Source organism: Oreochromis niloticus, linkage group LG22 (assembly GCF_001858045.2).
Source record: "Oreochromis niloticus isolate F11D_XX linkage group LG22, O_niloticus_UMD_NMBU, whole genome shotgun sequence".
Lineage (NCBI taxonomy): Eukaryota > Metazoa > Chordata > Actinopteri > Cichliformes > Cichlidae > Oreochromis > Oreochromis niloticus.
This window is the reverse complement of record NC_031985.2, coordinates 5759772-5777308: the sequence shown is the minus strand read 5'-3', so window position 1 is coordinate 5777308 and position 17537 is coordinate 5759772. Positions and strand designations below refer to the sequence as shown.

Here is a 17537-nt window from a genome sequence, read left to right as displayed (position 1 = left end):
CGTGTTTTCTTGCTTAGCTTTTGCTTTGATTCTCCTGTTAATTTTTTTTAATTCACATCCCATCTTTATTTTTGCCCTCAATTTCCTCTAAATTTTTCTTATTTATTCCAATTTTTATCCTTTCTTCTATCCTCCCATCTTGTTTCCCATCTTTCGTGCCCATAAAGTGGCTGTCATCTGTCTTTATCGCGTCTTCACCTGCCGTAATCACACGCTCCTCCTAATCTTCTATTAGTCTTGCCCCTCTTTTCCTATTTAATCCTCTTTTCGCTCATTTACCTGTCGTCTTTCCATTCCTTTGACATGGGTTTATCCGTCTTAGCATCTTTATTCATGCATGCGTCACTCAGGCATCCTCTTCTTTCTTCTTTCTTTTTTTTGCTTTTCTAATCATCCGTTCACTCGCTTGCCCTTTTTTTTACATGTTTTATCACTTCATTCCTTCATCTTACTTCCTCTCCTTTTATTTTCTTCAACTCTGCCCTCTTTCCATACCTTATCTTCTCTTTTCTTCCCCACTCTTCTTCTAATCTGCGCTGGAATAGCAAAGAACATTAAAGTACACAGTTTTTCTGTCACACACACACACACACACACACACACACACACACACACACACACACACACACACACACACACACACACACACACACACACACGTTCATCAGCATTCAGGTTTCAGGGTTGTTGTAGCGATGATGTTGTGGATGAATAGTGAATGAGCTGTGAATGCTCAGCGGATGCCCGGGTGAAAACATGAATACATTTTTGATAATGGCTCATTCCGCTGAGGAGCACCGAGCCTTTTTGTCAACTCTCTGCAAAATTAGTACGGAATTATTTCATCCCCCCACCCTCCTCCTTATGGTGTCTTGCACTTTAGGGAGGATGATGCTGATTCTTGTGTTTAGTTAATCTTTATGCGTGTGGGAATTTTCTGGGAACTCTGCATTGTTCACTTTGGCTCCCTTAGGCAATGCAGATGTTGTCGTGTCATGGATGGAGAGAGAGAGCGGTCTGTTCCCGCTTCATCTAATTTGGGTTTTTTTTGGCAGACATTGTCAATGCATCAGTGTCACTTGCATTGCTGTCTATCCTAAACTATATTGCTAGAGCTGTTTTGAATATGGCCAGTTAGATCTGAAATTCTATAGCCAGTAGGTATGTTCTGGATTATACGTGTGATTTCAATCATTTTACATATTTTTAGAGGAAAACTACTTCCACTATAAGAAAGATAGCAATAATATATATGCAATATTTCCAAAAGTATTTGCTCGTCTGCCTTCACCTGCATGTGAACTTGAGTGACATCCCATTCTTAATCTATAGATTCTATAGCTGCAAAGGGTGTGATGTCATCACCCTTTGCAGCTATAACACCTTCAAATCCTTTGGGGATTTTAGACAGTTCTTTCAGAAGTGCCTTTGTGAGCTCAGACACTGATGTTGGAGATAAAGGTCTGGCTTGGTCTCTGCTCTAATTCATCCCAAAGGTGTTCTGTTGGGTTGAGGTCAGGACTCTGTGCAAGCCTCTCAGTGTGAGATACTCATCATGTTGGTGTTGTTCCTGGATCTACAAAACGTTGATCGCTCTGTTTTTTAAAGGTTTTTCTGAAAGGACATCGGCAAGTTATTGTCTAAGCTGCAAAGCTATGACATCATAATTGTGTGATTTGTCAGATGCAATGTTGATCCTAGTAAAACATCAACACAATGATATCAGATAGACCGTGTAAGCCAATCAAGTTCTTCCACACCAAACTCAATCATCCATGTCTGTAAGGTCCTTCCTCTGTGCACTGGTGCACAGTGGCAGCACTGGTGCATGCCGTGACTGGAAGGAGTCATCCCCATACTGTTCCCACAAAGTTGGGAACCACTTCATGTTTAAGTTGCTGTTGTTCCCAACCGCTTTCACTGCTGGTGATTCTATGAAGAAGCCCATGCTACTCAGTAATGTCATATTGCTGCACTTACCTGTTGTACGTCAGTATGTATGTTAACATGCTCATACCCGACATCACAATGGAGGTGGGTGCCTACATGGTTATTTTATTAGTTGACAGTTCACACTCTCTGCATAATGATTACAGTTTCCTCCTTTTGAATGAAGGTTTATAGTCCCAAAGCATAGCTTCTATATCTTACTATCGATGATAGGGAAGCAGTCTACCTGCAACTAAACCTGAGCTGTGATTACAAATATTAGCCATAAGCAAAAGCTACTAAATTGGTCTTCTCCTTTAAGGTCGTTGTTCCCATGGACTTCAAACTTGTTTCACAAACAAATATCAAATTCTTTCATCGCTGGTGGAGAGATGGGACTCAACCAAGAGGTCAAATAGCAGTTTTCAGTGCAAGAGTCCATTGTGTCTAAGCCACAATTCACTCGCTGGGTTCACGTCCTCATTTGAGGTTTGATAGCGTTTTAGTAGATAAAGGTAAATGGCTTGGACATGAATTGAGCTGCAGTTCGGGGAAGGCCTCAAAGGGGACTGGCGGCGGCTGCTGGGCCTGGCAGATCCCCATGTACTAATGAGAAGCGAAGAAGTTAAAGAATTGAAAAGGGGACGGAGGGTGGGGCACGTAAACGAGAACGAAGAGGGGGAACATATATAGATGAGAACGGGAAGGAGCGTGTTTGGAGGCATGGTTCTGCTCCTGAAATTCAGATACTTTATCTCCAAAAAGAAACATCAGGTCAGCACTGTGACCAGCACAATGGTGTTGCTTTTCTCGACATTCATGGAGTTGATGTTGTCCCCCTGATTCACCCAGGATCACACTCAAAGATGCACAAATGCAAGTGGTCAAAATGTATTGTGTATTGCCACAATGATGGACTGTGGAGAGAATTACATTGCTTTTGTTTGGAAAAGCATGACAGACATGCTGTATCACTGCAGAGGACTGTGTTTAAAAAGCCAGATTAATAGAGTGAGATACATCATGCTTAACAACAAACCTAAAAAAAAAGAAAGAAAAATTAATCAGACCAAATTATATTTTCACTGGTTGAATCTACAAAAAGACAAACAGGACATCCTGTAATGTTGCAGTATTTTGTTTGTGTCTCCAGGGTGCAGGTGTGATGTCTGTCTACCTCTTCATGAAGCGTTACGCTGAGGAGGAGCTTTACCGGCCCCACCCTGCACTGTACCGCCCCCGCATGTCCGACTGCAGCGACTACAGCGGCCAGTACCTCCACCCGGACTCCTGGGCTCCACCACAGCGGGGCCGCAGTGCCTCCGATGTCTCCTCTGACATCTCCATCCAGCTCAACCAAACTCCACCCCAGCAGCCACTTCCCAAGGGGGGCAGCAGCTCCCAGGCAACACCCTCTTCCTCTGGACCGTCATCAGCTGCCAGCTACCAGCTCCAACCAGCTTCTTCCTCCTCCACCTCCTCCTCATATCCACATCCTCTTCACCCAGGTGCCACCTCCACCCTTTCCAGGGGTTCACATATCCACTCCCACCCTCAGCCACACCCTCATCCGAGTGGGCCTGCACCCCAGTCCCTGCCTATGGCGGCACCACCCTCTGCCGTGCCTCCTCCACGGTACCACGCACACATGCGAATGAGCGCCTCGCCATGCTAGGCTTACATATGGAGGGCGCAGGAGGGAAAAACACATCTGGGATTGGGGACGAGGGTGGGGGGTTAGATTAGTTCTGTTACAGCGCTTATACACCACACGACAAAAACACACATGAACACAGATCCCATACCCGCCAAGTGTGTGGGAGGAAGAGTTGTAGCAAAGAAGTAGAAGAAGGAAGGTTTAAGGAGATCAAGAAAGAGGAGAGAAAAGAGGGGAGGAGGGGAAGAGAAGCAGGTGGGCGGAGGGATGACTCACTGCTGATGCTGAGCCCGAGATGAAGACAGACACTCAACAAAACTTTTAACACGCTGGGAGGGAACATGGGAGGGAGGGAGTGAGAGATACGATGATTAGTAGCAACAAGACGTTTGTGGGGTTTCTGACGGGTACTTTCATCATCACGGCCATGATACACAGGCAACAGTGTCAAACAGCACAGGAAACAGGAAGCTGAATCATTTCCAAAATGCTGTCCATTCACAAAAACAAGATAAATGTTGAATTATGAATCATATGAAAACATTGCCTAAGTTTCTTGTAATGAATGTTTTCATATTTTTGTGAATGTGGTTGGGAAGGTCGATGCAGTATCTCGATTACTTTAGAAATAAATCTTGGTTTTATGGAAGTAACCCCTTAGTAATGATTATTAAAAAATCTGTATATTATTATAATTATTTTTTACATTTTGATATTTGTCTGTAAGGGAAGCTACATGCAGTAGTCATTTGAGGGTGTTACATCTAACACAGCTCACAGTTTTCAGAGAATAAATCTAAATTTGACTCCGGTCATCTCAGTTAAAGGGGGACTTTGACCATTGAATGTTTGTTTGCACATTTTCACATTGTGTAAACTATGTTTATTTTGTATCTTTAAAATCTGGTTCACGACTAGGATGAACCATTTTTAAGGCTATTTAATCTGACCTAAAACAAAATTATCTTGATTTTATTTAGTAATTTATTTCATTTTACAACAAAAAAGCCTAAATGAGTTTTAATTAAATTTCAGAAAACATTTATCTTGATGGAAGAAAAGTTTAGACAAAAAGAAAGTAAATAAAAGTACTTTCATTTCCCACAGATTCCCATATTAATCCAAAAGGCCAATGGAAAAGTCCCTGGTGAAATTTCTAACCTCCAGTTTGAGCTATAAAACAAAACGAAAAGACATCCCTGCATTACCATCATTTTACAGTGCAGATGTAAAGAAATAAATAAAATGTTTGACAGAAGTGTGCTGTAAAAAGGCCAGCAGACAAGCTGTAATAAGGCCTAGCTACTTTCACATATTAAAAAAAAAATGTATTAGTGTTTATTGAAAAAAACATTATTTAATGTTTCGTCTGTTTTCACATGGAGCATCCAGGTGTATTTAAATTTAACACCACCACATCCTTCAGTTCTTCCCAACCCTGTTCATGAAACTCCATCTTTATGATACAGAGTGCCCAGTGTATTGATAATCAGTATCACTTATCACTTTTGCCCTTGTACCATGACCTACAGATACAACCAGAGGTAAACTGTGTATTAATAGAGATTTATACTTCTAATGTACAGATCTTCTTCTCCCTCTTCTGCGATCTTGCTGAAATAAATGTTCTCCCATAACGTTTAAGATGTTTTAGCTATCAAATTTTCTAAGTTGTTTGTATTAGAAGTTGGAAGCTTTGAGAATGAATGTTTAACATTTTGAGGACTGAAGCTGAAGATGTAACTGAGACTTTTTAACTGAGCACAGTCAAAGAGCGTCTGCGGGAGCTTCACAGGTTGAAGGTTTCCATGACCTGAGCGAATGGGGACTGTCTCTTTCAGCGGTGATCACCCATGGTACAATCAAACTGGATGCCTTGGAGTTTTAACGTTGACGCCATGAACTTAGAATTTAATGTCTTAGATGTATACTTAATACTACATGCAGATATGAGAAAATGTAAAACCAGGTGGAGATTGAACTTCATTTGAATCTATTCAATTCACAAAAAGAACTCCAATAGGACTGAACTTACCTTGCCTTTTTTACTTGGTTGGTTTATATGGAGTTATTAATAAGTGATTATCTACCAGTTTTCTAAAGTAAATGTCCAAGGAAGATGTCTCTTTCCATTTGTAGTGATTTATATTTGGCGCTTTGTTTCTGCTCTGCCTGACGTAGCCTGACGTAGCAACAGCAGCAGCAAACTCTCAGAGCTTCCATCAGTGACAACAGATGTGTCATTAAGGCCTCGGTCACACAGGCCAGTGACGTCCTGGCAACCTCTGGTTACTACGGAAAATATTTAAATTCCCTAAAAAAGTTGGTAAGTGCTGAATGTATCTGGTTGTCACTAGGTGAAATTGATTGCAAAGGAGGTGCTCCACCAACAACCTCGTTGTGATTGCTTTGGTCGCTTGCAGATTGCCACAGTTGCCTGTAGTTTGCATGGCAGATACTAACTTGTCTGCAAACACTTGCCAACTGCTCTCTGAGCTGTAGTGGAATACATGGAATTTGAAAGGCAATACAAACCAGAAATGGAACATGTCTGCCTTCAGGTAAAAGTTGTACCTTACCGTTGCAACTAACACTTTGATTTTGAAGGCCGTTGGTCTCTTGTTTCTGGTTTATGTTGGACTCTTCACAGTTTTACTACCACTTAGTAGTACCACCACCATGTAGTTGGCACATATTTCATGCAAACTACAGATGACTGCAGCTTCCTGCTAGCAACCACAAGGAGGTTTTCAATGCAACACTGTAACACTGTGTGACAAATTTGCTTAATCTCCAGCAACCACTCGTAACTGATTGCAGAATATAAATTTTTCTGGTAAGAGAGTGCACATATTTCCCTTGTAAGCGGTGGTTACTAGATGGTCAGTCTTAAGGCCTGTGTGATTGGGGCTTTAGTCAGATACTGCATGAAAAGGAGGAGGCTGGGTTTAGGTGGACTGCGAAAACGTTTTGAATCCTGATAGCTTAAATTGTGTGACCTATGTGAGATTTGACAATGAATTGATCTAACAGTGTTTAACTTTGGTGCACTCTGGTGATGGTGTTCTTACCTGAACTGACAGGTTTATAATGGAATCTCAATCTTCCTGGTTTTTATAATGAAGTTGTGTGTTTATATAAAGAACAGATGGAGGTCGAGGCTTTGATGAACATAAACTTGGATGGAGGGCAAACTAAAAATGGGTATCATTCCAGGTTTCCGTGCTTTAATATGTATTTAGCTTAGCACTTTAAAGTTTAAAAAAACTTTTAATCTGCACATTTTAAATCCTCATAATATGAATCTTTTTTAAACAGCAAGATAGAAAATTTAAGGTCACCTATGTTTACAGTTTGTTGCATAACAGGAAAATGTTAGTCCTTCCAATATTACAGAGAGCAGGTTTGGGATTATTTGGAATGATTTGGGATTGTTTGGGGTTATTTCGAGGTATACTGAAAAAAACTAACTGAATAAAGTGAGTACCTATAAATATGTTACTATGAAACACATTTTCCAGTTTGCCTCCTATCCAGGTTCTGCTGTTGCACAGTGACCAGAAAGATTGCTTGTTTTTGTAGCATAATAACAATCATGCCTAGCATAGGGCATTGTTTGTAGCCATTTTTAGACCTACTGGGGAGAAATGTTACGCTTACAGCCTGTGATACTGTTAACAAAAAACATTGTAGCAAATTAATTGCAGTGTTAATAGCATATTTTATGAATATTTGCTATGTGAAAATGAAATAGAAAATTCTTTAGCAGCTGATTATGAGAGCTTCTGCTTTATGTTTTGAGATATTTATTTTAAATGCCAAAGCTGAGCATCCTTGCTGTGTAGCGAGCACACACACACACACACACACACACACAGTAACACAAACAGACACACACAGAGATATATTTATGTAGCTGACCTCTGAGGGTTTTTTTCTTGATACAAATAAATCAGAACAGTGTTTTTGAGGACATCACATTAGAGATGTAGAGCTCTGATTCCGTGAACCACTTTTGAAAAGTTTACTTCCTTTATTCAGCGCAGACGTTTCCTCAGACTGTGATTTGGGTGTATATATCTTCTCACTGTATATTCTTTATGCCAGTTACCCTGGATATGTTTACATTATCAATGATAAGGGAAAAGTTTACATTAATGATTCATGATCAGACAAAAATTGGCCATGTTATTACTAAAACATGTTGGTTCCAATAGACTTTTGTTTTCAATATTCCTGAAAATGTACTATTTGCAGGATTTTAATCTGCCAGCAGTGTTTTGTTTAAAAGTTTAAAACCAATAAAGCTTGCCTGGTTCCAGCCTGCTTTGTGTTTACTTGTTCATAATATGCACTCATTTAAAAACTCTTGTGGGAATTTGAACAGTAGTTTGGAGACAGTTTGTTTGTTAATTAAAATTGATCGAAAGATTGTTAAATAAATGGAAAAAAATGGGTAAATAAAATCTTATGTGTCACTTGTGTTTAAAACTGTTATAATTTTGTCAGTTGATATTTTATATAAAGACAAAATTTATTAAAGGAGACGAATTATGATTTTACTTTTTTATGATGGATCCTCTTTTCTGAAATCTAGAATGACCAAAATTTCAAAAACAGACTTAGTCACTCGTTTCACATCATACTGAGTGAAACACTGAGCCCATAATTCCAACAGCAAAGTGGTCACAAAGGGCAAATGGCCATTTTCTCTGAGGTGTTTTTGCAATCACAGGTATCGCCTCACAGTGGCCATTAAAAAAAATAAAACAGGTTCAAGGCACTTCTGCATTGGCATCTTTTATACTGCCTATAGTGTAAATCGGGGCGGGCATTTCATATATTTCTGGCTCTGTCTGATGTCATAGGAGAGAGGATATCTACAATATGGTTATCTCAAGCACACGGCTCTGTGTATGAGACCAGAAGCTCCACCTGCACCCACCTCCTGCCTACGTTTTATTTTTTCGAGCGACAGGCGCAGCCAATCATAAAAACTGGCTTAAATGAGGAGCTGAAAGAGTTTCTTTTAGACAGAGGGACTGAACCACAGTCCAGAATAAGACAAATACAGATTATTGTGAACTATGAATCATACCCAAGTGGTCTGGAGTCAATGAATGAAAATACAGAAGTACAAAAGGTCCATGTTTAAAAGGACTAAATACGATGGTTTTAACATCATGCGTCATGATGGATATCACTGCTGAAATAGTCAGTCGTCTCAGTAATAACTGATCTCCTCCTTAGCAATCCAATTGGGATTATTTTTAAAATTTTCACCATTTTTCCACCTTTCACCACACGTCCTGGTCTACTGAGGGCAAAGGATCGGCTTCAAATGTCACAGGAGAAAAAATCCAGATCAGGTTGCACAGTGAGTCATAAATTGATTAGTTCAGAAACATATTTGCATGTCTTGATATCAGCACTTATGTAATAATGGCAAGCCTGAAAATGAAATGCATTATGGCCCCTTATTAAAGTATGACTCACCTCTTGCATAACACATTTGCTTACTAAATCATTTTGATGTTATATTTTTGTGGAATATTAAATTATATTAAATTATATTAAATGATTATTTTATATTTATTCCAGAATACACCGTAACAGCATCATTTCTGTATAAGAGCAGACCATAGATAAATTACATAACTTTGGTGTTGCTTACTTACTGACTGCAGAAACATCAGCGCAAACAGTTTGGAACCAGAAGGCTTCAGCGCTACCTAGTTAACTTTTTGGGGGCGTTGCAGGTAAAACTATTCCTGTTGTTTAGTGTTGTGTTTTAGAACTTAACTGTCATCTTTGCTCCAGAAGCATTTAGCATCATGTGTGGCATGGCAAGTTGCAAATGTTCACAAAATGCAGTAGCATCACAATCACAGTAAAACATTTAAAATTTTATTTCCAAGTATACTATGATTCGCATGATATACAAGTAAGTATGTAGTGTATTACATGTGTACTAGGAATGGGAATTGAGAAACTCATTCCCAGTTGCCAGTTCAATTCCTTGGAATTGCTAGTCTGCCTCCCTTTGGTTCTACGTGTACTTGCTGATTTCAGTCAGTGTGCTGGAGGGGAAAATTAGTCTACAGCCTGGATATGGAGATTACTTTGATTGTTATTGCACAAAAGGATGAGAGTGTGAAAGGAAAGTGCAAACTGCATCCAGGACAGAAGCAGCTGCATTATGCTGCTAACACAACTTAAGCTCTTTGCTAACATCTGCACAGGCAGCATGCTAACGCTAAACTAGCAAAGAACCGAGAGTGATGATAAAGCTGAGTGTCCCCAACCCAGCAGCCAGACCCTGAACTTCAACTGGTGTGATGAACAGCACCCTATATAGGTTTTTACTGTTAAATAGTAAATATGAGACAATGTGTTTCAAGCCACTTTAGGGAGGAAGATGGAAGTAATGTAACAAGTAGTGTAACAAATTACTTTATCTTAGGAGTAATTAAGAAATGTACTACATTACTGTTGAATGCTTTGAATGAATGTAATGTTTCTGATATGCAGCTTAGAAATGGTGGTGACTCTCAAAGTGGACCCAGTTAGAACCCAATGAGAATGGATAAGAGAACTGATAAGGAATTGAGTTATAAGAGATATGATAACTGGAATCACTAAATTCTTATCATTTCCCATTAGTAATGTGTACTAACAAAAATATTTAAACAGAAGCTCACTAATATTGTGAAAAATAATTTTTAAGTCAATGCAGTGGAGTATCATTCAGTCTTGATACTGGGGAGTTGCTCACTGTGTTTAAGTTGCATTGCTGCTTGGATCCTTTTAACAGTCTAATAATATTGAACTTTTGTAGCGATATTTGAGCTCATGTTCTGTTTAGTTTTTCTGGTGTTTTGGTGCATTTATTATTCTAGTGTTTCAGTATTGAAATCTTGGTTTTTATAATCATTTTCTATTTTTTCTCCTTGTATTTTTGGTTCACTTAGTGTTTCTCCGTCTGTGGTGATGTAACTTCTCTGTTTTCATATTTACTCTGATTTCTGTCTCTAGTCTTAGTTTTCTTTTCTTATTTCATGTTTTCCTTTTTCCTTTCATCCCTTGGGTTAACCTCAATTCCTCCTTTGTGATTGCTTGCCCCTGCCCTGATTGTCTTCGCCTACAGTTATTTTGACCTGTGTTATATTTCTCTCCTTTTTGTTATTCGCCAATTATTCCTCAGTGTATTTTTATATTCCTGCCTTCCCTTTGTCGAACCATCTGTTGTTGCTCCCCTTTTATAGTGGCCTATTTTTGCTCTCTTTGACCTCTTGTCTTGCCTGGCTTCTCATTCTCATTTTTGCATTTCTGTGTGCTTTCTTTTTGATTTCATTTTTGCACTCATTTATTACCTTTTCATAGTAGTCATACATTGGTCTGTTATCTGATTTGGTCTTCTAACTCCCCCAAGTCAAGGGTGTTCTTACACCCACAGTTTTATTCTCTTTAAATTGAACATTGATTTGTTTTCCCCTTTGGTGAACTTTGTTTGTGCAAATGTGAAGACAGTAAACACACTTGGTGTAGACCAAAGCAACAACACCAAGACCCTTTGGAGGAAATGCTCTCCAAACAAAAATACAGTTTGGTATGAAGGTGATCCGACTTTGAGCCGACACATGTACCAAGTGTTTGTTCCAAATTTGAGCCAAACACCTTCCTGTAGCAATGTGTGCTTTGCATTCTGGCATGGGGCAGGGTGCCATAGACACTACAGACTATAAACTAGCAATAAAACAAATCTAAGTAAATGTAAGTTCTCTACGTTCTCAGTAGTCAAGAACACAGTACCTTCCTGTATTTACCTTTGTTGCTCCTGTCTCCGACACAACTGGGCAGTAAGCGGACTAAACATTCTCACGTAGTTTGTAATGATGCACTTTGGGATGCTTGGAGTTCACTTGGATGCTTTTCTGTTTGGAAAGAACTGAAACCACGGGAAAATACTACAGGTTTACAAACTCATCAATTGATTTGGACTAGAGTACACAAACAATAGGTGTGAAAATGCCCTAGCTTGGGTTGGCCAGGTGAAGGTCCATTTGTTTCCCACTCTTTGAACTGTTCACTGGCTGTACAACAGCCACCTTTAGCCATTACTGCCTCTTTAGAGTGGTAATCAGGCTTTTTCATGTCTGTCCTGCATTCTTGCAAACTCTTAAGTCTAATGTCTTTGCGTAACTACTTCCCAGTGCTCCCCGTGTGGCAGAAGAACAGCTCGCTTTTCAGTGAAACCTCTCTGTATCAACACACTTGCCACCCTTCTACAACTCCTTTTAGTACCTCCCTAGATTAACCAAGAAAGCCAATTTCCTCACCTCACAAATTATTCTTTGGGATGTTTCTGTGGAACCCCTATTTGTGGACTCAGCTGGGATTACCAACCTCAGCATCTCCCAGTTACCTGTTCAGTCTCCTGAAAGTCTTCCTCGCTGGCATCTCCACCTGTGCATGCTCACTGTATTCCAATAAATCATATAAACTACGAATTTGTCTGTTTTGAGTTTTACTTCAGAGCCCACTTTGCTTTGTTTTCATTTCAATTTCTGACAGTTGGGTTAGAGTTTATTTCATCTACCTTGTGTTATTTATTGTGGGTCCTCGTGAACACCTCCACAGTCATTCCTGACACATCCATCAATTTCCTTAAACCGCTTATCCAATTCAGGGTCGCGGGAAGGCAGGATCCTGTTTCTGCTGTCATGAGACAAGAGATAAGGTACGCTGTGGACAGGTTTCCAGCACATCATGAGGCTAACACAGAGATACACAGACAGACAGCCACTGATTTTCACATTCACACCCACAGTATGAATCGCTACCTAACATGCTAACCTAGCATACATATAATGTGAATTGTGTTCATTTGGTCCATTCTTTTGGGTACTATACAAAAAGGTGCTGCAGTTGTCTTCCTATTGCAACATACCTCAATCTTCTAAACCTCATCATCTTTCTCATTGTGGTCAAACGAGCCCCCTTGTTAACAACATGTTATTAAACACATTAATCAAGCTATATTAAATGACTTGTCTGAATTGTGTCAGACCAGCTGCCCATAAAATGCCTGAAACTTCCTCCCTCTGATCAGAAGAGTGTGTTCCTGCTGCTCTAATGAAAAGTGCAGCTGTGAGCTCAGTGATGCAGACACCATTACATCATTCTCACTTCCAAGCAACGACAAGTTTGAAAGGAACTTGCAAACTTTCTAATTAGTGTCTGCCCAGTTATCAGAAATCCCAAAGGCACAAGAACGTTGTCCAAAGTCAAATTGAGCCATAATTGGGCTGGAATTTCAGCAATGTATTTTTATACTTTTATGCCTTTTAAATATCCACGGGGCTCTCACATAGACCTCCTTTGTTCTTGAGGCTAATTACCTTTGTCTCAGGAACATTTCAGCTTGAAAAAAAAAAAACTGGGTGACATCTATCAAAATCTATTGTTGAATTCACTAAATAAATATTTTCCAAACTGTTTTCTGCAGAGAAAAAGAGGACTAACTGACTAAAATGGTCACATTTATAAGCATCATCTTTAGTATTATGTTTTTGCATGCCTTAAACAATGTTAATGATCCTGTCTGCCTCAGCAGTTTATATTAGAATAAGGAAAATGCTCTAAACCAGGGATGTCAAACTCATTTTACATAATGAGCCAGAGACAGCCCACTTTGATATTAAGTGGGCTGGGCCTGTGATACTCCGTTTCCTATGGGTGTAAAGTTTAACTACACAATGTGCAGAAATATTTTTGTAACTTTGGATCCTCTGTGAAGAAATGCATTATTTATTCATTTGTGCCCCATCTACTTTTTCTATAGAAGCTGGTGAAAGACAGAAACATTTCCATCATTTGTTTATCTCTTACTTAATTACTGTGGAGTGGTATGAATGCCCCACTGAAGGTCTTGAACAGTCAAAAAAGCTGTGAAACTTATGATAGTTAGATCTCCAAAATTTAGTTCCTCAAATATGTTTTCCAAAGCCAGTATGGTCCAGTGGGCTGGGCTGGAGGTTTTGTTGTGCCGATTCTGGTCCCTGGGCCTTATGTTGGCATCCCTGATCTAAACAGTGACCTTCAAGTGTTTTTGATTCAGCGCATAATGCTTCTTTACTGAAATGAAACAAAACATTTTTTGATCTGATAATAGCACTAGATGTATGTTTAAGAAACTACATTAAATGGAATACATTATGGAACATGAATGTATGTAGGAAGTTGTCATGTTTAACATCACCTACAGTACCTTACTGGTGATGTGTGGAGTAGTTACTGTGTCTTTCTACATGTCCTATAAGGGACTCAGACCATGGCTGTAGCCATCAGGTTGATTTGATCAAAGAAGATCAAAGTGACCACAAGCTTGGCTGTCGCCGCTCTTTAATGCTCTCTTTTTTAATGCACAAGATATTTTTACTTATTTTCTCAAATTCCAGTATTGTGGTTCACTGTTACATGCTGTTTCCTTCACTGAATTTGTTGTGGCCTAGATGCTGAGCTATGAAATATGGGAACACATCCAATAGTTGACGAGACTCTTCACTCAAAGTGTCTGACTAATGCTGGCTTGAGCCTCTGGGAAACATGAATGTCATAACTAAATGTCATGGAAAAGTATCCAATAGTTGGAATTTGCTCAGACTGTCCTAAACTGGTGCACTGACTGACCAACACACTGCAACAGCATTCATAGTTTGTAAACAAACAGTAATCTAACAATACCTGAAATACAAATAACTAAAGCAAAACATCACTTTACTGCAAAAACTCACATACCTGAGTCAGGGCTTTTTCACAGATCTTGACAATGTTATGAGTCTCTTCTTTTTTGTGTAATCTCCTGCTGCCCGCTGTGTGACTGGACTGTGAATGCTAGTGGAAGTTTGGGCTGACTGGCTTTTACTGTCACTACAGAGGGGGACTGCAGTTCATTTCTAAATGTTTGTCTCTCTGGCCTGAACATTGATTTCCTCTCTGTCTGTCTTTATTACTTTGGATCCCCTCCTGTGAATACTTCCAACACACACACACACACACACACACACACACACACACACACACACACACTCCTCTCCCCCCAGCGATCTTCTGATCCATATTGACTATCCATCTTAGTTTAGCTCCCTCTGTGTTCCTTATTAAACCTGTAAAGGTTGTCCCATTCTGTCCGTTCTCCTTTCCACAGTCATTTTTCACCTCATTCTTATTTCTTTCTTATTTCTTCTGTCTTACATGGCTGTAGGGCAACACAACAACACGACTTTCATAATTATCTCAATCTGAGTCCTCTAATGTTTAGAACATGCAGATTCTGCTCTGATCCAATAACTTTATTTGTACTCAAATCTTTTCCTACATGATGGCAGTAGGCCATGGTGATCCTAATGTAAAGAAGAAAAAAAAACTGGTTTCATTTACAGACTTCATCTTGGCTTCCTTCATAGATCCTGTGAGAAACTCCTGAAAATTCAAACTCATTTGTATTTAAAAGAAGGTCATATCCACCATAACATCATTCACTGGTTTGTGAAGAGTCATTTTGAAGCCTCGAGTTTGCAGTGTTGTCAGTGAATTCCAACAGGGTTGGTTATCAAAGTGTAGCAATCAGCTGTACGGCTGCATCATGTCAGTAACATAACCAGAGTTGTGATGATGACCTAACCAAGAACAGTACAAAATGTCCCAAATGTCTTTATTTTTTGTTTTCTATTTTTTAAGCCAGAATTTCAGCACCTTTCCTGTACTCACTCAGCGATCATCAACCCCCTGCAGACATGCACTCCTAAAGATTTGGGAGTTCCACCCTATTGTGCTTACACCATATCTTGATTGTGAAGATCGCTTAAATAAAAGTTTTAGCCATCTCATCATCATTAGTTCTCATTTGGGAATGGCACAAATAAGTAATCACAGGCTGGTGTTTGGTCTCCTTGTTGTTTTGTCCACTAAACACACCGTTGTTTGTTTTTCCTCTTGGGGCAGAAAAGTTTATATATTGCAATATGAGGCAATTTTAAAAAAGATCAACATGGTAATGCAGCAGGTTGCACTGTTTCCTCACTGCAAGTAGATACTGGGTCTAAACCTCCTAACTGGCCATAGGTGTAGATAGGAGTGTGGTTGCCAGGTTCTGTGATGTAAGACATTCAGTGTTTACACCATATCTTGACCTGGGATAGGCTCCACACCCCTCTGCAACCTTAAACAGGGAAAACTGTAAAGAATGGATGGATATTGATTTAAGTTCCACTACACATTGGTTTTTGTGTTCAGGAGCGAGAACTCACATATAAAATAAGGGAAGTGTTAACTTAGCATTCATAAACTGTATAGCTTTAATGCAGACAGACATAGTTCATAATTGTTACTTAGTACAAGAAGACTAAAATACTAGAATTTCATTCACCTAAACTAAAGCTGATTAAAAATTATTGGATTTTATGTAGCAAACAGAAAACAACATATTAGTTTTAAGATAACTGCATTAAAAATGCTCCGAAAGGCACCAACAGCACAAACCGTGGAGCGGTCCAGTTCAGTGTCTCCGATTAGTGGAGGTGAAGCACAGCAGACACAGGTCAGCTACTGTTGCCTGTCTCAGGACACCTGTCCATTAAGACAGTCATGGTAAAAATGGTAAATGGCCTGTATTTATATAGCGCTTTACTAGTCCCTAAGGACCCCAAAGCGCTTTACATATCCAGTCATCCACCCATTCACACACTGGTGATGGCAAGCTACATTGTAGCCACAGCCACCCTGGGGCGCACTGACAGAGGCGAGGCTGCCTGACACTGGCGCCACCGGGCCCTCTGACCACCACCAGTAGGCAACGGGTGAAGTGTCTTGCCCAAGGACACAACGACCGAGACTGTCCAAGCTGGGGCTCGAACCGGCAACCTTCCGATTACAAGGCGAACTCCCAACTCTTGAGCCACGATCGCCCATGACACTAACTTTAAGCTGTACGAGAATTTAGTTCAATTCAGTTTTATTTATACAGCGCCAAATCACAACAGCAGTCACCTCAAGGTGCTTTATATTGTAAGGTAGACCCTACAAGAATACATACAGAGAAAAACCCAACAATCACATGACCCCCTATGAAAAAGCACTATGGCGACAGTGGGAAGGAAAAAATTCCCTTTTAACAGGAAGAAACCTCCAGCAGAATCCAGATGGATGAGTCAAAATAAACAAAAATCTGCCATTGTACAGGTGTTATAAACAGCAAACCTATCTACAGAGGTGAAAAGGATTTTTTTATGTACCATAATGTGAACATGCTTTTTAATACTGTAAACCATAGCATTTTATGACCTTTGCCACTTCCTTGTCAGGTTCTCACTCTTGGGATGGGTGTTAAAGTTAAAGAAGAGAGATATCCCAAATCCAACAGCAAAGCTGGACTCCACATAACATGGATGATGTGAGGGTGGTCTCTTGGATCATAATGATTTGGTCCCTGGGCAGATCTGGCCCCTAAAATTATTATTTATAACAGATCATTTTCATTTATTTATTTATTTTAAGTAATGTATTCATTCATTTTCAGTAACATGAGCAGTTCTGAAGGATTAAGAATTTCTTGCAACCCCTGCTGTTCAGCTCTGATCTGACCTGATTTTCCCCATTTAGATCTGAGGCATATTTAGAGACAAAAATGCCCCATCCAGTGACTTTTGACTTAAGTCACAACAATAATTCAGTCACACCTGTTTTCTCAGCCTAAAGCCTCTATAAAAGTTTCACAGAGGACACCGGAATTTAACAGCTCTGTAAAACCTCAACAAACGTTTAAAACTCCAATATGTCACAAAATGTTCCTTCACTGATTAAATATACGAAAAAACATCAGCATCATTATCAGAGCTGCATTCATTAAACACACTAGTGTGTATAAAAAACAGCCAGTCCTCGCATCCTC

At 39.6% G+C, this 17537-nt stretch overlaps 1 protein-coding gene across 2 annotated transcripts in view; it reads left to right on the top strand.

Moving 5' to 3' along the window:
* cacng7a (calcium channel, voltage-dependent, gamma subunit 7a) overlaps positions 1 to 7912 on the top strand; it is a 42619-nt gene extending 34707 nt beyond the window's left edge. For both annotated transcript variants that reach the window (XM_003452717.4, XM_005457557.4), the window contains exon 6: positions 3083 to 7912. In XM_003452717.4, coding sequence (XP_003452765.1) covers positions 3083 to 3604 — 522 coding nt within the window. In that variant the 3' untranslated portion in view covers positions 3605 to 7912. The remainder of the gene's footprint in view (positions 1 to 3082) is intronic.
* Positions 7913 to 17537: the final 9625 nt, after the last annotated feature.